The sequence below is a fragment of the Cervus elaphus genome, chromosome 30 (assembly GCF_910594005.1).
Source record: "Cervus elaphus chromosome 30, mCerEla1.1, whole genome shotgun sequence".
Classification (NCBI taxonomy): Eukaryota; Metazoa; Chordata; class Mammalia; order Artiodactyla; family Cervidae; genus Cervus; species Cervus elaphus.
Genome location: NC_057844.1, coordinates 35,897,846 through 35,921,611, shown reverse-complemented (window position 1 = coordinate 35,921,611; position 23,766 = coordinate 35,897,846). Strand labels below are relative to the sequence as shown.

The 23,766-nt window shown below is 47.7% G+C and overlaps 1 protein-coding gene across 10 annotated transcripts in view; it reads left to right on the top strand.

The window, feature by feature from the left end:
* Window positions 1–23,577, top strand: part of IL17D (interleukin 17D) — a 35,176-nt gene extending 11,599 nt beyond the window's left edge. For all 10 annotated transcript variants that reach the window (XM_043891725.1, XM_043891724.1, XM_043891727.1 and 7 more), the window contains one exon: window positions 22,228–23,577. In XM_043891725.1, the coding sequence (XP_043747660.1) occupies window positions 22,228–22,638 (411 nt within the window). In that variant the 3' untranslated portion in view covers window positions 22,639–23,577. The remainder of the gene's footprint in view (window positions 1–22,227) is intronic.
* Window positions 23,578–23,766: the final 189 nt, after the last annotated feature.

Sequence of the window (23,766 nt, the reverse complement as noted above, 5' to 3'; positions counted from 1 at the left end):
GAGTTCAGATGCATTCTTCCCTCTGTTTTTCTTTCTTTTTTTTTTTTTCTTTTTTTTTTTAATAGTCTTCAGAATGATCAACTCTTTTCTAAATGTTTGCTGAAATTCACCCATGAAGCCATCTGGTTCTGCACTTTTGTTTGTTGGGTGTTTTTTAAAATTATTGATTCAATTTGATTACTGGTAATTGGTCTGTTCATATTTTCTATTTCTTCCTTGTTGAGTCTTGGGAGATTGTACATTTCTAGAAATTTGTCCATTTCTTCTAGTTTTGCTATTTTATTGATATACAGTTGTTTGTAATAGTCTTTTATGATCCTTTGTGTTTCTGTGGTATCAGTTGTTAACTTTTCCTTTTTCATTTTTGGTTTTAACCAAAATCTCTTTTGATGACTCTGGATAAAGACTTATAAACTTTATCTTTTCAAAGACCAACTCTTAGTTTTATTGATCTTTTTATTTTCTTATTTATTTTTGTCTCAATTTCATTTATTTCTGCTCTGATTTTATCTTTCCTTCCATTAACTTTGGGTTTTGTTCTTATTTTTTCTAGTTCATTTAGGTGCGAGTTTAGGTTGTTTTGAGTTTTTCTTGTTTCTTGAGTGTGTATCACTATAAACTTCCCTCTTAGAGCTGTTTTTTTTTTAATTTTTAAAAAATACTTATTGAAATAGTCTTCATACTTTTTGTTCAAATGCCCTTAGGTATTTTTTAATTTATTTTATATTTATTTTTTACTGTGTTGGCTTTTCGTTGCTACATGAGGGCTTCCTCCAGCTGCCAGCTCCAGCAAGCAGAGGCGGCTCTCTGGTTGTGGTGTGAGGGCTTCTCATTGCAGTTGCTTCTCTTGTTGTGGATCACGGGCATGTGGGCTTCAAGAGTTTCAGCTCTTGGGCTCCAGAGCCTGGGCTCATTAATTGTGGCACACGAGCTCAGTTGCCCCAAGGCATGTGGGATCTTCTTGGACCAGGGATTGAACCAGTGTCCCTTGCATTGCAAGGCGGATTCTTAACCACTTGGACTACCAGGGACGCTCCTTTTTTTCATTTTTAATTGAAGTGTAGTTTTGATTACAATGTTGTGTTGGCTTCTGGTGTATAGCAAAATGATTCAGATATAATGTACATACACATATGTGTGTATACATATATATATTCATATTCTTTTCCATATAGTTCCTGTGCTATAGTGTAGGGCCATGTTTTTTATGTATTTTATATACTGTAGTGTGTATCTACTAATCCCAAACTCCTCACCTATCCTTCCCCCTTCTTTTTTGGTAACCTCAGGTTTATTTTCTGTGTCTGGGAGTCTGTTTCTGTTTTGTAAATAAATTCATTTGTGTGACATTTTGGATTCTACATTTTAGTGGTATCATATGGTATTTGCTTTTCTGTCTGACTTGACTTCATATGATTGCCTCTTGGTCCATTTATGTTGCTGCAAATGACATTATTTTATTGTTTTTCATGGCTGAGTAGTATTCCATTGTATATATGTACCACATCTTCTTTATCCATTCATCTGTTGATGGACATCTATGTTGCTTCCATGTCCTGGGTATTGTAAATAGTGCTGCAGTGAACATTGGGGTGCATGTATCTTTTAGAATTGGAGTTTTCATTTTTTCCAGATATATGCCCGGGAGTGGGATTACTGGGTCATATGATAGCTCTGTTTTTAATGTTCTAAGGAACCTCCATACTGTTATCCACAGTGGCTGCACCAGTTTACATTCCCACCAACAGTGTAGGAGGGTTCCATCTTTTCCACATCCTCTCCAGCATTTGTTATTCATAGGCTTTTTAATGATGTCCATTCTGGCTGGTCTGAGTGGTTTTGATTTCATTTCTCTAGTAATCAGAAGTGTTGAGCATCTCTTACGTACCTTTTGGACATCTGTATATCCTCTTTGGGAAAATGCCTTTTAAAGGTGTTCTACTTACTTTTTTAATTGGGTATTTTAGTTTTCTGTTATTGAGTTGTATGAGCTATTCGTGTGTTTTGGAAATTAAACCCTTATTGGTTGCATTATTTGCAAATATTTTCTCCCAGTCCTTTTGTAGGTAGTCTTTTCATTTAAAAGCTTTTTAAAATGAAAAAGGATTTTAAAAGTAAAACCTTGTAAGTTTGTTAGGTCCCATTTATTTATTTTTGCTTTTATTTCTATTGCCTTGGCAGATCAACCTAAGAACACATTGGCAAGATTTATGTGATAATGTTTTGCCTGTGCTCTCTTCTTAGAGTTTTATGGTGTCCTGTCTTATTTTTTTTAGAACTGTTTTTGTTGCATGCCATCAATTTTGAATCATTGGCCTTCTGTTTTCATTTGTATCTGGGTATTTTTAAATTCCTTCTTTGTTGTTTTTTGGCCACACTGCGTGGCATGTGGGATCTTAGTTCCCTGACCAGGGATTGAACTCGTCCCCTGCATTGGCAGGTGGATTCTTAACCACTGGACCACCGGGGAAGTCCCACCTTGAAGTCTTATTAAGGAGATTGCCTGCCTCCATTTCACCTAATGCTTCTGGGTTCTTATCTTGTTCCTCACTTTGGAACGTGTTCCGCTGTTGCCTCCTTTTGCCTAGCTAGCTGTTTTTATTTCCATGTATCTGGTAGGTTGGTTGTGTGTCCTGACCTTGGAGAAGTGGCCTCTTGTAGCACACAGGTCCCCTCTGGTCACCAGAGCTGTATGTTGTAGTGAACCCTATGTGGGCTGCCTGTGTCTTTCTGTTGTGGTGGCTGACCACTGTGGGTAGTCTGGGAGGTGTTGCGGGGCTCTGGTACTAGGCCTTGTCTTGTGTTGAGGCTGCTGGAACCATTGTGGGGCTGGGCCACAAGGAGGATGGCTGCAGGGCCTGCGGGTCCCAGGGACAGTGCTGGCCCATGGCAGGCTTGGTGGGGAGCAGTTCCAGGGTGGGCTGCTCTGGGGCCAGTGTTTCTGGATCTTGTGTCAGCTGCTGGGGGATGGGGATGGGTTCTTAACATGGCTGCTGCAGGTTGCAGGGTGTCCCAGAGCCAGTGCTGGCCTGCTGATGAGTGATGCTGGATCCTGGCAGACTTGCTGAGGGGTCCAAGATGTGTAGAGCTCATGGTGGCCTGGGGGTGGAGGGGGGACTGGAGCCTGGGGTGGGGCCTGGGGCAAGTGCTGGTTTAGTGATGGGTGGAGCCAGGTCCCAGATCAATGGTGCTGGGCCTTAGGGACCTGGGCTGGTGCCAGCCTGCTGGTGGGGGGGTGGAGCAGCTGGCCGAGGGGCCCAGGCATCTCAGGGCTGGCATTGGGTGGGCTGTGTCCTGCTGTGGCAGACCTCGGGGCTTCCGTGGTCCTGGGGCTGGTGGGGGCCCAGGGTTCGGGGGGCTGGGTCCTGGGCTCCCTGGCTGCCGGGCCCTAGGACCCTAGAGCTGGTGTCAGCCCACTGGTGACTGGTACTGCTCCTGAGGGCACGGCCAGGTCCAGGGGTTCTGGGCTTGGTTGCCGGCTCACTGATGAGTCTAGGGGGTATGTGGACCCAGGGGTCTTAGGGCAGCCTGTCTGCTGGCAGGTGGGGCTGCGTTTCTGCTCAGTTAGCCGTTTAGCTTGAGGAGTCCCGGTACTGGGGCCTCAGAAGGTGGCCAGGGCAGGGCCGGGTGATGCACTGGAGAGGATCCACAGTGGCGTGTGCCAGCGCCATTGTCCACGTGGTTGAAGGAACTCCAAGGAATGGCCATGCCCATGACTGTGGCCCCCAGAGCTTCAGTCACCAGCATCCTGGGAAACTCACCAGGATCAGCAGGGGAGCTGACCTGGGCTTCTCTCAGATTACTGCTCCTGCCACAGGCCCTCAGGGATGCCCTGATGTAAGCCCTACTGGCCTTTAAAGCCAAACATTCTAGGGGCTCGTCTTCCTGGCTCCGGATCCCCAGGCTGGGGAGCCAGGAATGGGCTCAGAGCTCTTGTTCCTTGAGTGGGGGAACCTCTGCAGTGTAGTTGTCCTCCCGTTTGTGGGTTGCTCACCCTCTGCCCCCCAGGGGTGTGGGCCTTGGCTGTGCTGTGACTTAGCCCTTCCAGCTTGTTTCACCATTGTTCCTTCTTTACATCTTTAGTTGTAGAAGGTCTTCCCTGGTAGGTTCTGGTCTGTGTTATCAATAGTTGCTCTGTAAGTATCTGTCATTTTGGTGTGCCTGTGAGAGGACGTGAGCTTGGGGTCTTCCTGTTCCCCCATCATGGCCGAGCTCCTGAAAACAGCTAGAGGAGGGCAGTGGTGGGCAAAGCATCTGAATCTTTTTCATATTAGCATGTTGTTGGTTTACAGTGTTGTGGTCGTCTGTGTACAGCAGAGTGATTCACTTATATATGTATATACATTTATCATTCTTTCTCAGATTCTTTTCCTATTTAGGCTATTACAAAATACTGAGTAGGGTTCCCTGTATCATACAGTAGGTCCTAGGTCCTTGTTATCTATTTTATATGTAGTGGCATGTACATGTCAATCTCTGTTTCCCAATTTGTCCCCCTACCCTTTCCCTCCGGTAACCATAAGTTTGTTTTCTACCTCCATGACTCTACTTCTGTTTTGTAAATAAGTTCATTTCTACCCTTTTTTTGTTTAAGATTCCACATATAAGTGATATCATATTTGTCTTTCTCTGTCTGACTTCACTCAATATGGCAATCTCTAGGTCCATCCATGTTTGCTGTAAATGGCATTATTTATTCTTTTTTATGACTGAGCAATATTCCATTGTATATATGTACCACATCACGTTTATCCATTCATCTGTTGATGGACATCTAGGTTGCTCCCATGTCATGGCTGTTGTAAATAGTGCCACTATGAACATTGGGGTGCATGTATCTTTTTGAATTGTGTTTTTCTCCAGATATGTGCCCAGGACTGGGATTTCTGAGTCATATGGTAGGTCTGTTTTTAGTTTTTTAAGGAATCTCTGTACTGTTCACCATAGTGGCTGCACCAGTTTACATTCCCACAAACAGTATAGGAGGGTTCCCTCCTCTTCACACCCTCTCCAGGATTTATTATTTGTAGGGTTTTTTGATGATGAACATTCTGACCAGTATGAGATCTCATTGTAGTTTTAATGTGCATTTTGTTAATAATTAGTTATTATTAGATGATAATTCCTGATGCTCCTGATGCTGGGAAAGATTGAAGGCGGGAGGAGAAGGAGATGACAGAGGATGAGATTGTTAGATAGCGTCACCAACTCGATGGATATGAGTTTGAGCAAGCTCCAGGAGTTGGTGATAGACAGGGAAGCCTGGCGTGCTGCAGTCCATGGGGTCACAAAGAATTGGACATGACTGAGCGACTGAACTGAATTGAATAATTAGTGATGTTGAGCATTTTTAAATGTGCTTTTTAAGCTGTCTGTATGTCTTCTTTGGAGAAATGTCTGTGCCAATCTGCTTATTTTGTGGTTGGATTGTTCGTTTTTTTGATATTGAGCTATCTGTTGTTCAGTCACCAAGTCACGTGTCCAACACTTTGCAACCCCATAAACTACAGCACACCAGGCTTCCCTGTGCCTCACCATCTCCTGGAGTTTGCCGAAGTTCATGTCCATTGATTCAGTGATGCCGTCCAACCATCTCATCCTCTATCACCCTCCTCTCCTTTTGCCTTCAATGTTTCCCAGCATCAGGGTCTTTTCCAGTGAGTCAACTTTTTTCATGTGTGGCCAAAGTGTTGGAGCTTCAGCTTCAGCATCAGCCCTTCCAAAGAGTATTCAGGGTTGATTTCCTTTAAAATGGGCTTGTTTGATCTCCTTGATTCCAAGGAATGCTCAAGAATCTTTTCCAGCACCACAGTTCGAAATAATCAATTCTTTGGTGCTTTTATTGTCTAGCTCTCACATCCATACATGACCACTGGAAAAACCATAGCTTTGACTATATGGACCTTTGTTGGCAAAGTGATGTTTTTGCTTTTTAACACAGTGTCTCGGTTTCTCATAGCTTTCCTGCCAAGAAGCAATCGTCTTCTAACTTCAGGGCTGCCGTCTGAAGTGATCTTAGATCTGCAATGATTTTAGAGCCCAAGCAGAGGAAATCTGTCACTGCTTCCACCTTTTCCCCTTCTATTTGTCATGAAGTGATGGGACTGGATGCCATGATCTTAGTTTTTTTAATACTGAGTTTTAAGCCAGCTTTTTCACTCTTCTCCTTCACCGGCATCAAGAGGCTCCTTTTAGTTCCTCATCACTTTCTGCAAATAGAGTGGTATCATCCATATATCTGAGGTTGTTGATATTTCTCCTAGCCATTTTGATTCTGGCTTGTAACTCATACAGCCCAGCATTTCACATGATGTGTTCTGTGTATAAGTTAAATAAACAGGTGACAATAAACAGCCTTGTCGTATTCCTTCTCAATCCTGAACCAGTCAGTTGTTCCATACAGGGTTCTAACTGTTGCTTCCTCACCCGCATACAGGTTTCTCAGGACACAGGTAAGATGGTCTGGTATTCCCACCTCTTTAAAAGTTTTCCAGTTTGTTTTGATCCACACAGTCAAAGGATTTAGCATAGTCTATGAAACAGAGGTAGATGTTTTTCTGGAATTCCCTTACTTTCTCCATGATCCAGTGAATGTTGGCAATTTGATCTCTGGTTCCTCTGCCTTTTTTAAACGCAGCTTGAACATCTGGAAGTTCTCAGTTCACTAATGCTGAAGCCCAGCTTGGAGGATTTTGAGCATTACCTTACTAGCATGGGAGATGAGTGCAGTTGCCAGTGGTTTGAACATTTCTTTAGTACTGCCCTTCTTTGGAATTGGGATGAGGATTGACCGTTTGCAGTCCTGTGGCCACTGCCGGGTTTTCCAAATTTGCTGGCATATTGAGTGCAGCACTTTAACGGCATCACCTTTTAGGATTTTAAATACCTCTTCTGGAATGCTGTCACCTCCACTAGCTTTATTGGCAGCAGTGCTTCCTAAGGCCCACTTGACTTCACACTCCAGAATGTCTGGCTCCGAGTGAGAGACTACACCATCGTGGTTATTTGGGTCATTAAGATCTTTTTTTTTGTACAGTTCTTTTGTGTATTCTTTCCATCTCTTGATCACTTCTGCTTCTATTACGTTTTTACCGTTTCTGTCCCTTACTGTGCCTATCTTTGGATGTAATGTTCCTTTGATATTTCCGGCTTTCTTGAAGTGATCTCTAGTCTTACCCTTTCTGTTGTTTTCTTCTATTTCTTTGCATTGAAGAAGGCCTTCTTGTCTCTCCTTGCTGTTCTCTGGAACTCTGCATTTAGTTGGGTGTACCTTTCCCTTTCTCCCTTGCTTTTTGCTTCTCTTCTTTCCTCTATTTGTAAGGCCTCCTCAGAGAACCACTTTCCTTCTTGTATTTCTTCTTTGGGATGGTTTCGTTCACTGCCTCCTGTACAGTATATGGACCTCTGCCCATAGTTCTTCAGGCATTCTGTTTACTAAATCTAATCCCTTGGATCTATTCCCTATTTCCACTGCATATTCATAGGGGATTTGATTTAAGTTGTACCTGACTGGGGCCTAGTGGTTTTCCCTAGTGGTTTTGCTATGAGAAGCTGATGATAAGAGTCACAGTCAACTCAAGGTCTTGTTTTTGCTGACTGTAATGAGTCTGATTTTGGTATTGACCATCTGGTGATGTCCATGTATAAAGTCATCTCTTGTATTGTTGAAAAAGGGTGTTTGCTATGATCAGTGCAACCTTTTGGCAGAATCTTGTTAGCCTTTGCCCTGCTTCATTTTGTACTCCCAAGGCCAAACTTGCCTGTTATTCCAGGTATTTCTTGACTTTCTACTTTTGCATTACAGTCCCCTATGATGAATAGGATATCTTTTTTTGGTGTTAGTTCTAGAAGGTCTGGTAGATCTTCATAGAACCGTTCAACTTAGCTGCTTTGCCATTAGTGGTTGGGGCATAGACTTGGATTACTGTGATGTTGAATGGTTTACCTTGGATATGAACTAGATCATTCTGTCATTTTTAAGGTTGAACCTGAGTACTGAATTTCGGACTCTTTTGTTGATTATGAGGGCTACTCCATTTCTTCCATGGGATTCTTGCCCACATTAGTAGATATAATGGTCATCTGAATTAAATTCACCCATTCTCGTCCATATTAGTTCACTGATTCCTAAGATCTCAATGTTTACTCTTGCCATCTCCTGCTTAATGACGTCCAGTTTACCTTGATTCATAGACCTAACATTCCAGGTTCCTATGCAATACTGTTCTTTACAGCACTGAATTTTACTTTCACCACCAGACACATCCACAACTGAGTGTCATTTCTGCTTTGGCCCAGCTGCTTCATGCTTTCTGAAGTTATTAGTGGTTGTTTATTAGTTATTAGAGGTTGCTCCCCTCTTCCCCAGTAGCACATTGGACACCTTCTGACCTGGGGGGCTCATCTTTTGGTGTCATATCTTTTTGCCTTTTTATACAGTTCATGGTGTTCTCATGGCTAGTACACTGGAGTGGTTTGCCATTCCCTCCTCCAGTGAACCATGTTTTGTCAGAACTCTCCACCATGACCCATCCAACTTGGGTGGCCCTGCACGGCATGGCTCAAAGCTTCATTTAGTTATGCAAGCCCCTTTATCACGACAAGGCTGTGATCCATGAAGGGGAGCTACCTGAGCTGTTTGTATATTTTGGAGATTAATCCCTTGTTGGTTGCATTGTTTGCAAATATCTTCCCCCATTCTGTGGGTTGTTTATTCCTTTCCATTGCTGTGCATAAGCTTTTAAATTGAACTAGGTCCCTTTTATTTATTTTTGTTATTATTTTCATTACTCTAGGAGGTGGATTCAAAAAGATATCACTGTGATTTATGTCAAAGAGTGTTTTCCCTGTGTTTTCCTCTATAAGTTTTATAGTATCTGGCCTTACATTTAGGTATTTAATAATCCATTTTGAGTGTATTTTTGTGTATTTAGTTAGAGAATGTTCTAATTTAATTCTTTTATATGCTTTCCCAGCAGTGCTTATTGAACAGACTGTCTTTTCACCATTGTGTATTCTTGCCTCCTTTGTTGTAGATGAATTGATCATAGGTGTGTGGGTCTATTTCTGGGTTCTCTGCCCTGTTCCCCATTGAGCTATATGTCTGTTTTGTGCCAGTACCATACTGTTTTGATTATGGTAGCTTTGTGGTATAGTCTGAAGTCAGGGAGTGTGATTATTACAGCTCTGTTTTTCTTTCTCAAGATTAAGATCTTTTGTGTTTCCATGTGAATTTAAAAATTTTTTTGTTCCAGTTCTATGAAAAATGCCATTGGTAATTTGATAGGGATTGCATTGAATCTCTATATTGCCTTGGGTAGGTAGTACGGTTATCTAAAAAATACTCTTCCAATCCAAGAACATGTTATATCTTTCCATCTGTTTGTATCATCTTCTATTTCCTTCATCAGCATCTTATAGTTTTCAGAAGAGTACAGGTTTTTTTGCTTCCTTAGGTAGGTTTATTCCTAGGTATTTTATTCTTTTTTGATGAGATGGTAAATGGGATTGTTTCTTGAATTTCTCTTTCTGTTCTTTTGTTTAGTTAGCTTATCAGTCAGTTCAGTTGCTCAGTCGTGTCTGACTCTTAGCGACCCCATGGACTGTAGCACACCAGACTTCCCTGTCCATCACCAACTCCCAGAGCTTGCTCGAACTCATGTCCATTGAGTTGGTGATGCCATCCAACCATCTCATCCTCTGTAATCCCCTTCTCCTGCCTTCAATCTTTCCCAGCATCAGGGTCTTTTCCAATGAGTCAGGTGGCCATATTATTGGAGCTTCAGCATCAGTCCTTCCAATGAATATTCAGGACTGATTCCCTTTAGGATTGACTGGTTTGATCTCCTTGCAGTTCAAGGGACTCTCAAGAGTCGTCTCCAACACCACAATTCAAAAGCATCAATTCTTTGGCACTCAGCTTTCTTTATAGTCCAACTCTCTCACATCCATACATGACTATTGGAAAAACCATAGCTCTGACTAGATGGAGCTTTGTTGGCAAAGTATGTCTGCTTGTTAATATGCTGTCTAGGTTTGTCATAGCTTTTCTTCCAAGGAGCAAGTGTCTTTTAATTTCATGGCTACAGTCACCATCTGCAGTGATTTTGGAGCCCAGAAAAAGTCTGTCACTGTTTCCATTGTTTCCCCATCTAGAGTATAGGAATGTATATTTTGTGTCCGGAAACTTTTAAAATTTTTTGTTTAGTTATTTTGTAAACTTTTGGCTGTGCTGGGTCTTCATTGCTGCCCAGGCTTTTTCTCTAGTTGTAATGATGGGGCTATTCCGTAGTTGCAGTGTGTGGGCTTCTCATTGCAGTGGCTTCTTTTGTTGCGGAGCAAGGGCTCTAGGGCCTCTAGGGCGCATGGGCTCAGTAGTTGTGGTTCCCGGTCTCTAGAGCACAGACTCAGGAGTTGTGGCCCCGAGGCATGTGGGATCTTCCCAACCCAGGGATTGAACCTGCATCTCCTCCATTGGCAGGCCAATTCATTACCATTGAGTCACCTGGGAAGCCCTGTATCCTGACACTTGACCAAATTCACTGAGTCTAGTAGTTTTTTGGTGGTGTCTTTAGGAGTTTCTATGTATAGTATCTTGCTTGTGTGTATAGGCTGAGTGTCATTATCTTCAGTCATAGAGCATCTTTCCTCGTAGGTTCTGGTATGTGTTATCAGTAGTTGCTCTGTAAATGTTTGTCATTTTGGTATAAATGTTTGTCATTTTGGTGTAAATGTTTGTCATTTTGGTGTAAATGTTTGTCATTTTGGTGTGCCTGTGAGAGGATGTGAGCTCATGGTGTTCCTGCTCCACCATCATGGCCAAGCTCAAAAAAAAGGAGTGGGGGTTGGGCAAAGCATCTGAATTTTACAGTGGAAAGCAGAATGGGAAATTTACCAGTCGTGAGGAAAGAGTAGATACTGGAGAAAGGAGCTTCAGTGGATCATGACAGCCTCCCATTTCCCAGGAGCCTTGGCTTGGAGGAAACTGTTTGCTCTCACAGGCTTCACGGAGGTCAGACCCCTGGGACCCACAGCCTGGGTGTGCAGGGGCCAGGGGGAGACCCAGCCAGGAGACAGGTGCAGAGGGTGCTGTTTTCCCCACTGTGCTCCCACCGATGGGCTCTTAGAAAAGCAACATTCAGCCTCCAGAATATAAAAATATTTTCTCATTTACTTTGTGGCATCCTGTTTATTTCTCTTAAGCTTAGAAACAAATATGACAAAAATAAAATCAGTGTGGTTGCTCAATAGATATTTTTAAGCTACACTGACATATTAAGGAACCTATTGTAAGAACACAGAGGTTTATTAGGGTTTAAAGATACACATTGCTGTACTGACTCCCCAAAGATAAATACCCTCCAACACGCTGTGTAATTTTTACTTGTTTATATTCCTCAATTTTGGGTAGTAGTCTAAAGATAACTTTCCTTTGGGATTTATATTTTTAGGCTTTGCTACCTTTCTTTGTCAATTCCTCCTGGACCTTTAAGCGACCACACCTACGTTGATTGTGTAGTAAACAAGTGCATGGATCACAGCAGCAGCTCGGGAATAAATGGAGGGAAAAAGCAGCAGGACAGGGAGGAGTGGGGCGGACCAGCAGGGGAGGTCGAGGACCTGATGGGAGGGGTGGGGGCCACCACCTTGTGGGGCCGTGGGGATGTGCCTGCTTGGGGGACCTGCACGGGCGTCCCCGGGTTAGCGGGCGCAGAAAAGTGGCATTTTCCCAAGAGAACTCAGTTGGTTCTGCTCTCTGCACCCCAGACTCTGTGCAGGTGACTCTGGGGAGCAGGGGTGGAGCAGCAACAGCTTGTGGAGGGGGTCACCCCTCTCCCAGCCAGGCCAGCGGGGTGCCCACAGGGGTCACCCTCATTCCCACAAGCCCCTCAGTGGGTGTTTGGTAATGTTGGTTTCAGGAGGTTGAAATAGGTGCTCTGCTCCCCCCACCCCCACTCCCGACCCCGCATCAACCATCCTTGCAGTGCCCCTTCGTCGAATCCACTGCCCAGGGCTATGCCCTAGACATCATTTTTTCTTCATTGTAAAAGAATTATAAAATTGTAAAGAATATTTTTTAATTTTCTTATTTATTTGGCTGTGCGGGGTCTTAGTAGTGGTGTGTGGAGTCTAGCTTGACCAGGGATCGAACCCAGGTCCCCTGCACTGGGAGCATGGAGTCTGAGCCACTGGATCACCAGGGAAGTCCCGGTAGAAGAATATTAATTAGAGAAAGTAGAGAGGTGAGGAGCCTGACGCTGGAGACAGCCTTCCCCCTTCTTAGTCTCTGTGCTTAGCTTTGTCTCTGTGACCTCCCTCCCCTAGTGCAGGGTCAGACCTGTGTTCAGGCCCCGAGGGCCCAGATGCCCATCCACAGGAGCGGGGCTCCCGGGGAGGGGGGGGGCGCCGCTAGGGGGCAGCACCGGCCCACCTGCCCTCAGCCCTTGCGTCTTTTTTTTTTTCCAGTGGGTTTTGTTAGCCCTTGCGTCTTTGAACCTGGGGAGCCATGTCTCTGTCTCCTTTGCAAGTTCACTGCTGCCTGGGGCTGCTTCACTGTCCTAATGACTTAGAAAGGAAGCTTTCAGCCCTCACGGGGGTCTATGTGTTGTCTACACATCGTCACAGGCACTGAGTCCTTTCTGTTACAAAGGGCAGGGAGGGAGGGAGAAAAGGACCAGGTGGATGGCCTCCAGCCACAGCATGTGACATGGGGGTGGGGGGGACATCGTCAGACTCCGAGGTAGAGAAAGGACAAGCTCATTGTTTAAAGCTGCTTGTTAAATGTTGGTGTGTCTCCCCCACATATTTTTACGGGTAAATGACTTTAATAGGTCGAGGTCCTATATAGTTTTTCTTTTTCTCCAAGCTTCTCAGAACACAGCAGGCTTGGCTGCAGCCACCACTGTTTGAGAATAAAAATACAAGTGTCATTGGGAGCCTTGTCACGGGATGAGAGTGTTGTGCCTTAAAGGTTGTCTTCTCTGACTGCTGGGTCTTGCTCTATGTGGTTTTCATGGAAGGTACGTGACTGTCCGTGGAGTGGTTGCCTCTCAGATCCTGACATCCGGATCTTTGTGCTCTTTAGGCTGACACGGGGCCGGGCGGGGAGAGGGTGGACAAGCTCTTGGCATCCATCTTCCAGAGCCGCCTGGTGAGGCTTGGGGGAGGGTGGTGCGTGCGCTGCCCCCAGCTGACGAGGTCAGGGAGACAGTAACCTTCCAGAAGCTCCTTACACGAGGGGCTGGCCTGCCCGCTCACCCTGGGGACAGCGCGAGAATGTGGCTCCGACCCCAGATTCTGCAGCTTCCTTGGAGCCTCTGTGGCAAGAGTTCTGTTTTCCTTTGAAGAGACCTGCTGGCCGCCCGGAATGCATGGCATCTGCCCCGAGGGAGGAGAGGGCCGGGGACTTCTGGCTCACCCGGCCCCTTCTCTGTCCCTGGGCAGCGCTTGGTCCTCCAGTGTCTCCGGGCTCTTCCCTGACCTCCAGGTGGGCGCGTCTGCTGTGGCCTCAGGGGGTTCACCCTTTCCAAGACCCCTGGTGGTGGGGCTGAGCCCCTGGGGGCCTTGGGTCCCCCTGCAGGGGTGGGAGTGAGGACCAGCCTCGCGGGCAGAGGACCCCGTGGGTCTGGCTCAGCTTCAGGATGGCAGTGCGGTGGCCTCGGCTTGGGGTGACTGACCCTGGCTGTCCTCACCGGCATGGGGCCAGGTGCTCCCAAGGGGTGGCCTCGGGGTCTGAGCGGGTCAGGCCGGCTGCCCTCCCCTTGGCCCTCCCCTGGGATGCACCGCGCAGGTTCCTGTCAGGCGGGGCCGAAGGCCCGTCTGGCTTGGCCTAAGTGCCGGTGCTGCGGTCTTCTGTCCCCTCGTCCCCTTTCCTCCCCCCAGCTGTGGGGCCTGTTCCACAGGGAACCACAGACCCCCGTCTCGGTGCTTCGTGGCCTCAGACCTGGGCCCGGTGCCCTCCTCTGGGCTGGGCAGGGTTGTCTAGGGGGCTTTCAGGCCTGGCCCTGGGCTGAGCTCCAAGCCCTGGGGAGGGCTCAACTGCCTGGCTGCATCTGGCAGTGTCAGCGCCACTCTGTCCACGCTGGGTTAGCAGTGGCCTTGAACTCTAGTTAGACTCCTTGGCCGGGGCATCCCAGCAGGGGGTGGGGGGCATCCTGAGATGGAAGTGTATCGGAAAATGCTCCCCACCTCTGAGGTGCCTGGGGCTACAGCCCAGCTGGGGGGCTTCTGTCCTGGGCCCCCTGGTGGCCAGAGGGCTGAGCTGCTGGGTGTGGGGTGAAGGGTGAGAAGTCGGGGCTGTCACAGGCCCCTCGTCACCACCCGATTCTGAAAAAAAGTTTGGAAGCCTGGTTTCTGCCTCAGTTGCACCCGTGCAGGAGAAGTTCTAGCTCCTGGGAAAGGAACGTGCCCCTTTAAACTTCCCCAAGGGCCACTGCTGTTACCAGCTGTTACCTTGACGGCTAGTGGGAGGTCCCCCTGTCCTTCCCCACGATGGTCCAGACTATTCTGGGCCCTTTTTTGCCTGTGTGAATTTTAGGGTCAGCCTGCCCAGTTTTAAGAGAAATCAACAAGAACTGCACTGACTTGACAAATTACTTTGGGCAGAGTCTCTGATACCTTGGAACCTCGGGATTACAGACATCTTTTTTAAGCAGAAAACATTGATAAAAATGTCACTTTATCAGTCTTGCCTTCAGGAAGCTGGGGGACCTCCACTTTGCTGAGAACCAGTGGGGGTGACGCGCCCCTGTTGCTGGTCGGTAAGCAGGTTGGAATGAAATTGTAGGTTCAGGACCCTCATTCCAGGCCGCCCCTTTAAGAAAGTCTGTTGACCTTGGGATCTGGGGACCCCGGGCTGTTAAGGCCACTTCCTCCAGTGCTTGTCGCGGAGGGCCTTTCCCCACTTCTTCCTGGCTTTGGGGTCTGGGGACTTGAGACTGACTGCCATGGGAGAGACGATCCCACAGCCTCTGCTGTTTGTGGACTGATTTGTGCTTTGCAAAGAGGGAGGGTGGGCTTGTGCGCCGACTCTGCAGCTCTGTCCTCGACCTGCTCACCGTCCTCGTGAGCTGCTTCAAATTGTTTCCTACAGTCCGGGGCCCAGCGGCTTTTCCTGGCCCTGCCGTCACCCACATTCCTCTGGGCTCGGTTTCCATCCCCTCCTCACGTCCTTTGTTCCTGGATTAAGCCGGCCAGCTGTCACTGCCTCCGGCCAAGCTTCACATGTGGGTCCCAGCAGAGGAGACCTGGCCCAGTTCCCATTCCCCTAGGCGGGCGCGCACGCAGAGTCGTCCGGGGTGTGTCCTTGTTGGTGACAGGGACAACCCCTCTGGCGGCTCTTGATGGCTGTGTTCTTCACAAAGTGCTCCAGTCGAGGGTCTTTCCGGGATCTTGAGGCACGAGGTTGGGGGGGATCAGCTTGAACGTGCATCTGTCCTGTGTCCTGAGGCGTCTGGGTCCCTCCCCTCCTCACGCTGTGGTCCCCACAGGCCCCCCGGTGCTGGGTGCCATGGCATGGATGCGTGGCGCCCCCTCCCTTGCCATCATCTCTGTGTTTTGAGAGAAACCCCGGCCATGAACCCAGATGCTGCACGATGGGCGGGGGTCTTGTCCCAGTGCCTTGGCCAGCACGTCCCCAAGGCCGACTGGTGGGAGAGGGGCGGATATTTTTAGTCAGATGAGGCTTCTGACCCATCGTCGCATCCAGGCAACCGTCAGGTCCACTAGCCAGTGACACGGGGACTGTCACCCGTGTCAAAAGAGAAACCCCAGCTGCAAAAGGGACCTTTGTGCCCCGAGGTCAGACTCAGGTTACAAATGCGGCAGCTGTGCAGGGCCTCTCTGCCAGGCCGGTTCTGTCCCACCCGTGGCGGTATCCACACCGCCTGAGCGTCCCCGTGTCGCCCTGAGCCAGTCTGCCACTCATAGCCCCTCGTGGCTTCCAGGGCTGGAACTCCAGACTCTGCTCTGGGCTTCAGGGCTCCTGCCAGCTCATAGACTTCTTACAGGTCCCTGCCCCACTGCACACACGTGTGTACCCACACACACACAGGCCATTCCCGCAGGTGTGCTGCTCCCTGCCCAGCAATTCTCTGTCCTCACCTCACCCCCGGGCCTCCCTCAGGGCCTGCATGAGTGTGTCCTGACCCCTGGCTGACAGGGTCAGGTTCAGAGGCACATGGTCACTGTGTGTGTGTCTGTGTGTGTGCGTGCGCATGTGTAGACACTTGCAAGTTTGGTAGTTTCTCTAAAAGGTAAGGACTCTGTTAACAAAACCACAGTACCACTAATACACCTCAAAGTGAATACTTCCTTAATATCTTCAAATAGTCCAGTCCAGATTTTCTTGATTGTCTCATATTTTTTAAAAGTTAAAAATTTTTTCTCTTATTATTTAATCCTATGCTTTGAAATAATTTCAAAGTAACAGAAAAACCTGTGAAACTTGCACAAGGAAATCCCTGTGCCCTCTGCCCAGAGGTCAGCATCACCGCTCAGCACGATGAGGACGTGTGTGGAGGCGCTGCCGTGTTCTGACCTGTGACCAGCAGAGGGTCCTACTGGTGCCTCTTTACCGCCTGGGGTCCAGCCTAGGGGCAGCTCAGGGCCCTCAGTCTGTGATGGTCCCTCCATCCTTTATCTATCGTGGCACTTTGTGACACTTTGAAACAATGCTGGAGTATTGTTTTGTTGAATGTCCCTCTCTAAGGGTTTGATGTTTTTTTAAGCAATCATATAATTTCTCATCCAAATGAAAACACTTGTTAATTGGGACTCAGTTCCTCACTGCACCTGATCTGGAGGTGTAAACCAGGTCAGCAATGCTCTGGCACTTAGTATCTCTGCTCAGGCTCTTAGTTTGTTGAGATATAATTGACAGGTTGTGTTAGTTACAGTTGTACGGTATAATGACTCAATATCTGCATATATAACAAAATGATCACCACAATAAATCACTATCTCCTAGAGTTTGCTCAAACTCATGTCCATTGAGTTGTTGATGGTATCCAACCATCTCATCCTCTGTTGCCTCCTCCTCCTCCTTTCAGTCTTTCCCAGCATCAGGGTCTTTTCCAATGAGTTGGCTCTTCCCATAAGGTGGCCAAAGGGCTGGAGCTTCGGCATCAGTCCTTCCAGTGAATATTTAGGGTTGATTTCCTTTAGGATGGCTTCCCTAGTAGTTCAGTTGGTAAAGAATCCACCTGCAATGCAGGAGACCCCGGTTCAATTCCTGGATCTGCTGGAAAAGGAAGAGGCTACCCACTCCAGTGTTTTGGGGCTTCCCTTGTGGCTCAGCTGGTAAAGAGTCCACCTGCAATGTGGGAGACCTGGTTTTGATCCCTGGGTTGGGAAGATTACCTGGAGAAGGGAAAGGCTACCCACACCAGTGTTTTTTTCAATTTATTTATTTTAATTGGAGGCTAATTACATTACAATATTGTAGTGGTTTTTGCCATACACTGACATGGATCAGCCATGGGTGTATATGTGTCTCCCATTCTGAACCCCCCTCCCACCTCCCTCCCCATCCCATCCCTCAGGGTTGTCCCAGCGCACCAGTCCTGAGCACCCTGTCTCATGCATCAAACCTGGACTGGCGATCTGTTTCACATATGGTAATATACATGTTTCAATGCTGTTCTCTCAAATCATCCCACCCTCGCCTTCTCCCACAGAGTCCAAAAGTCTGTGTCTCTTTTGCTTTCTTGAATATAGGGTCATCTTTACCATCTTTCTAAATTCCATATATATGTGTTAATATACTGTATTGGTGTTTTTCTTTCTGACTTATTTCACTCTGTATAATAGGCTCCAGTTTCGTCCACCTCATTAGAACTGATAAATTCTTTTTAATAGCTGAGTAATATTCCATTGTGTATATGTACCACAGCTTTCTTATCCATTTGTCTGCTGATGGACATCTAGGTTGCTTCTATGTCCTAGCGATTGTAAACAGTGCTGCGATGAACATTGGGGTACACGTGTCTCTTTCAATTCTGGTTTCCTCAGTGTGTATGCCAAGCAGTGGGATTGCTGGATCGTATGGCAGTTCTATTTCCAGTTTGTTAAGGAATCTCCACACTGTTCTCCATAGTGGCTGTACTAGTTTGCATTCCCACCAACAGTGTAAGAGGGTTCCCTTTTCTCCGCACCCTCTCCAGCATTTATTGCTTGTAGACTTTTTGATAGCAGCCATTCTGACTGGCATGAGATGGTACCTCATTGAGGTTTTGATTTGCATTTCTCTGCTAATGAGTGATGTTGAGCATCTTTCCATGTGTTTGTTAGCCATCTGTATGTCTTCTTTGGAGAAATGTCTGTTTAGTTCTTTGGCCCATTTTTTGATTGGGTCATTTATTTTTCTGGTATTGAGCTGCATGAGCTGCTTATTTTCTGCTTATTCTGCTTATTTTCTCCCATTCTGAAGGCTGTCTTTTCACCTTGCTTATAGTTTCCTTTGTTGTGCAAAAGCTTTTAAGTTTAATTAGGTCCCATTTGTTTATTTTTGTTTTTATTTGCTGGGAGGTGGGTCATAGAGGATCCTGCTATGATTTATGTCAGAGAGTGTTTTGCCTCTGTTTTCCTCTAGGCCACTCCAGTATTCTGGCCTGGAGAATTCCACTGGACTCAACTGAGCAACTTTCACTTTCCTTTAGGGTTAACTGGTTTGATCTCCTGGCTGTTGAAGGGAGTCCTAAGAGTTTACTCTCTTATCAGCTCTCAAATATGCACACAGCATTGTTAACTAGTCCTCATGCTGTACTGTACATCCCCACAATTTATAACCAGAAATTTGTGCTGTGGACTTCCTGTGCCATTTTGCCCACCCTCTACTCCCTGCCCTGGCAAACACTGGTCAGCTCTCTGTATCTATGATTGTGTTGTTTTTTGTTTAGATTTCACATATAAGTGAGATCACACAGTGTTTACCTTCCTCTCTCTGACTTACTTCACTTAGCATAATGCCTTCAAGTTCTATCCATGTTGCAAATGGCAAGATTTCATTCTTTATCATGGCTGAACGATATTCCATGGTATATATACCACATCTTCTCTATCCATTCATCCATTTGTTGTTTCCTTATCTTGGCTGTTGTAAATAATGCTGCAGTGATCATATGTCTTTAAAGGTGGTGTTTTGTTTGCATTGGATAAATACCCAGCAGTGGAATTGTTCTATTATATAGTAGTTCTATTGTTACTTTTTTGAGGAATCTCCGTATTATTTTCCACAGTGTCTGCACCAATTTACACTCCCACCAAGAGTACATGAAGGTTCTCTTTTCTCTGTGTCCTCAGCAATACTTATTTCTTGTCTTTCTGATGACTGCTATTCTTCTTCCAGATGTAGGTGACATCTCATTGTGGTTTTAATTTGCATTTCTCTAATAATTAGTGATGGTGAACATCTGTCCATGTGCCTGTTGGACATCTATATGCCTTCTTTGGAAAAATGTCTGTTTAGGTCTTGTGCCCATTTTTAAACCACATTTTTATTTTCTGGTATTGAGTTATTCTTTGTGTATTTTGTGTATTACCCCCTTGTATATGATTTGCAAATACTTTCTCCTGTTCGGTGGGCTGCCTTTTCATTTTGCTGATGGTTTCTCAAGGCTCTTTTAATATTTAGTTCCCCTGCCTCTTTTCCCTCTTGGAATGAAACCTTTTGAGTTTCTCTCTATATGCACTTCCATGAATGATCTTATTTAACTACTATTCATGTGCTAATAATGTAAAAGTCTCCCTCTCAGTCAGGATCCCTCCTGGGCTCCAGACTGTCTTCCACTTTGTACCCTGAGGGATCTAAACTCCACGAGACTGGGTCACTTCTTCCTGTAACATCCTGCTGCCTTCAGGGTCAGACCCTCCAGAGGACTCCAGCCGCACCAGTTATCCTGGGTGGCACCTCCTAACTGACGTGGTCCTGAGTCTAGGCTCTGACCTCTGCCCAGAGGCCCTTCCTCCCCTCCATCTGGACCAGTCCACCCCGGCTCCACTTTGCCAGGAAGTCGCCTGTGCTGCCATGGCTGGGTTAACTGTTTCTTTGTACATTTATCCCAGAGAGGGTGAGTCCTTGGATGACCGATGACTGTATTATTTCATCTGTATTCCTACTGCCTGAAACATCCCTGGCACTCAGGTGTTTGTTGAATGTGAGTGGAGATACTATAATAAATTCCTTGTCCTTCTAATGCTAAGTTGTGAATGACAGGAAGCTGAGGGGTCCAGAGTCAGACCCACCCTCTCACCATCTGCTGTGCAGGCACTGGGTGGGCTTTCTGGAGCAAGAGGGGAGGACAGATGCAGCCCTTACCTTTCCCTCCCAGGGGAAGGTAAGGAAAAGGTGCAGTTCTGTCTGAGAGGCCCCAGGTGTTACAGGAATATGGGGAAAGTGAAGGTTAATTTTGACTAAGGCAATCTGAAAACTCTTAAGATACTGACTTGCATTGGACCTTAAGAAATGAGATTGGTTTTGGGGAGAGTTCACCTTGAGCAAAAGCTCAGCTGTGGCCCCCAACAGGTGTCCCACTGTGGGGCTGGGGAGCCTGCCCAAGCTCGGGGAGACAGGCGGCAGCAGCAGGTTGTGGAGGCCTTTGAAGGCGAAGCTGAGGAGCTGGGGTTCTTCCTGACATGACCCCCACCCCTGCCTGCAGGAGTTCTGGGGAGACTGTGCCCTCACTGAAGGATGGGAATGAGGCGGTTCAGAGGGTGGAGGGCTGGAAAGGTAAAGCTCTTGCAAAGACAGGACTGACCGTAAGTGATGAAAATCCCGTAACATGTTGTCAGCCCTGTGTGTGCACGCTGGACAGGCTCGGTGTGATCTGAGGTCCTGGGGCAGACGGGGTGCTGGCTGACCGGCTCTGCCTCCCTCCTCCTGTTCATGTCGACAGATTTCTGCTGCCACCCCCCACAGCAATGAGAAGGGAATTGCTGGAGGTCCACACCTGAGTTGGCTCTCCCTCTCCATTGTGACTCCTGTCTTGGTCGCCTGACCTTTCCTGACCTTATCCCCACATCCACGTGGTGGCCAAGGACTCGGACATGTCCCTCTGGGCACTGGGGTGCTTGGGGGCAGGTGCGTGGCCCCTGAGTTTAAGCACCCCCTCCTTCCTTGGAGCCACAGATCACCCCACACAGACCGTCCTAGTTCTTTCCTGCTGTATAAGTGGCTTGTACGCAGCGTTATCAGGTGGACTTGCTGCCAAGATGCCATTTCCGGGTCTTCCTGCTCTGTCATCTGCTCAATCAGTGTCTAAAGATGCTGGACCTAAAGGAGGAAGCGAGCCATGGGCCTTCCTTCAAGTCAGGGGCCATGGCTGCCCCCCGGCTGTGGGCAGTTAGCCTGGCTGACACGGTCTCCTTCCTCCAACGCTGACAGCTGGTCAGGTTCTGCCTCCCCACCCTATCACTCATCACGTGCCTTCCCACATCTGTGCTTCCATAACTGGTTGTGTGAAGATCCTTCTTAGTTGGACACTTCTTAATTCAGCTGCTGCCCAGCAGTCCCAGGCACTGCAGGCCAGGGAAGACCAGTCCACAGAGGTCCCCTTGGGCTGATCTCCTTTGGTTTATTTCTGTCCTGTGCTCCCGTGGGGCTAGCATTCTAGGGCCTTCCCAGGCGTGACTGGCATAGTGTGTCCCCCATGAGGTCAGCGGTCACAGCTGTGACTCTTGAGACTTCAGGGTCACAAGGGCTCGGCTCTAGAAGAGGGCAGATGAACAGCGATGAGAGTCTGGGGTCATGGCAACCTTGTGACGTGGGGGATGTTAGGGAGGAGTGCCGGCCCCCACCAGTGACCTCCTGGTTTCAGGGTGGTGGGGTCAGAGTCCGCCCGCAGCTGCGGGCCCATTGTGGGCGCTGACGCTTGGATTTTGGCGTCTGACCAGAAAGTAGGGTGACTTGGAGGAACATGGAGTGGTCAGGTTTAGGTCATGGAGTGGTCAGGGTCTCCTTCCCTTTCCAGGTCCCGGCCTGCCCACCCCCCCTCCCTGTGTCACTAAGCCCCTTCCCGCAGACAGGGGGTGCGTGGACCTTGATGGACAGAAGGACCTGGGTCTGGGCCTCCTGAACGGGTCTGGCGGCTCGGGGTGGGAGGCCACAGGACCCTTGGAGGAGCTGCAGGCTCCGGGCTGAGAAGGGGCATCTCCCTTTTCGGGGTGTGCAGTAGACTCTGGGCGCGGTTCAGGGAGCATGGCCCAGGCCCCAGCGCCGCCCTCTCCCCGCAGGATCTCCTACGACCCCGGCCGCTTCCCGCGGTACCTGCCCGAGGCCTACTGCCTGTGCCGGGGCTGCCTGACCGGGCCACATGGGGAGGAGGATGTGCGCCTGCGCAGCGCCCCAGTGCTCGTGCCCGCGGTGGTCCTGCGCCGGACCCCAGGCTGCGCGGGTGGTCGCGCTGTCTACGTCGAGGAGTACGTCACCGTGCCCGTGGGCTGCACCTGCGTGCCCGGGCCGGAGAAGGATGTAGATGCCGCCAACTCCAGCCTGGACAAGTCGGCCCGGCCCTGACCGCCCACCCGGGACCCCAGGCCCGAGGAAACGTGCCCAGCGGTGGACTGGACCAGACCGGACTGGACCGCGTGGTGGGCCGCCCCGGATTTCCTCTTGAGCAGGCACACAGGGCGGCCGGAAGGTGATGGGGACTGAGCGGGGTGGCCCGCCTCACCCCCAGGACCAAGGGAGGGGTGAGTCTCAGAGGACAGACGGATGCTTGCAGTCTTTTTTAAAAAGTAGAGTAAACCGTTTATTCAGCTATTTTCTCAATAGGGGCAGGAACAAAATATTTTCATACTTGCCCTTTTGAGCAAGTATATTGTTTTTACCTGATCTGTAAACATTTTATAAACATTGTTTTCACTTCCTCAGCCGGAATTTTTAGAAGTTCAGGTAGGCTGACTCTTGCTTCAGTTGGTCACCAGTGGACACGGCTGGACAGGACCTGCCCTCCCAATGGGCAGCTCAGCTCACCCCAGTCTCACTTTATTCATGAGGATATAAATCGCCACAGGTTTATACAGGGAGAAAGTTTTTTACTTTTCAAAGTCAGGGGCCAGTTTATGGACAAGAGGCAGTGAGGTCAGCACGTGGTATGTGAGATCTGTGCCAATTCCCAGGTATATGGCTAGTTTTAAGGGCTTCAGGAGCTATTAAGTGCGCAGACTTAACAGTTTCCAGAACGCCAAGAGTGGAGCCTCTTCTAGCACTGCAGCTAAAGACCAGAACTATCTGTAAATGTGAGACCTTCTTAACTCGATTTATGTAACACCTGTAGGTAGGTGAAGGGCATGCTGGCTGTGGTTTTCTCTCTGGACTCCACTTTGATAGGCTCAACTAGTTCTTAGAGGAAATGATGTTTATTAAGGTCTTATCTTAATTTTATGGTTGAAGTTTTTAAGAGCAGCTGTGAAGTCAGCCTGTTTATGTGCTCTCTTCCCCACTTAAAATCAGCCTTGGTTTGATCTGAATGGAAGCTTTACTGAGAACTTCCAGTTTGTATTATATATTGACAGAGGTTGTACATGAAAAACATTGCTGAGCAAAATTCATATTTTCCAAATAAAAATTCAGAACTGAAACTGATAGCTGTGGGTAGTTCTATACAGCTTGGGGCAAATGTTACTTCCCTGCTCAACCTCTGGAAATAACAACATAAGACTAGTGGTGGTATATCTGAACCTTTCAGAAGGGTTCAGGTCAAAGACAAAGAACTACACAAAAAGAAAAACTGCCTTTCAAACCTTGGGTAATTATTTCAATCATCGCTA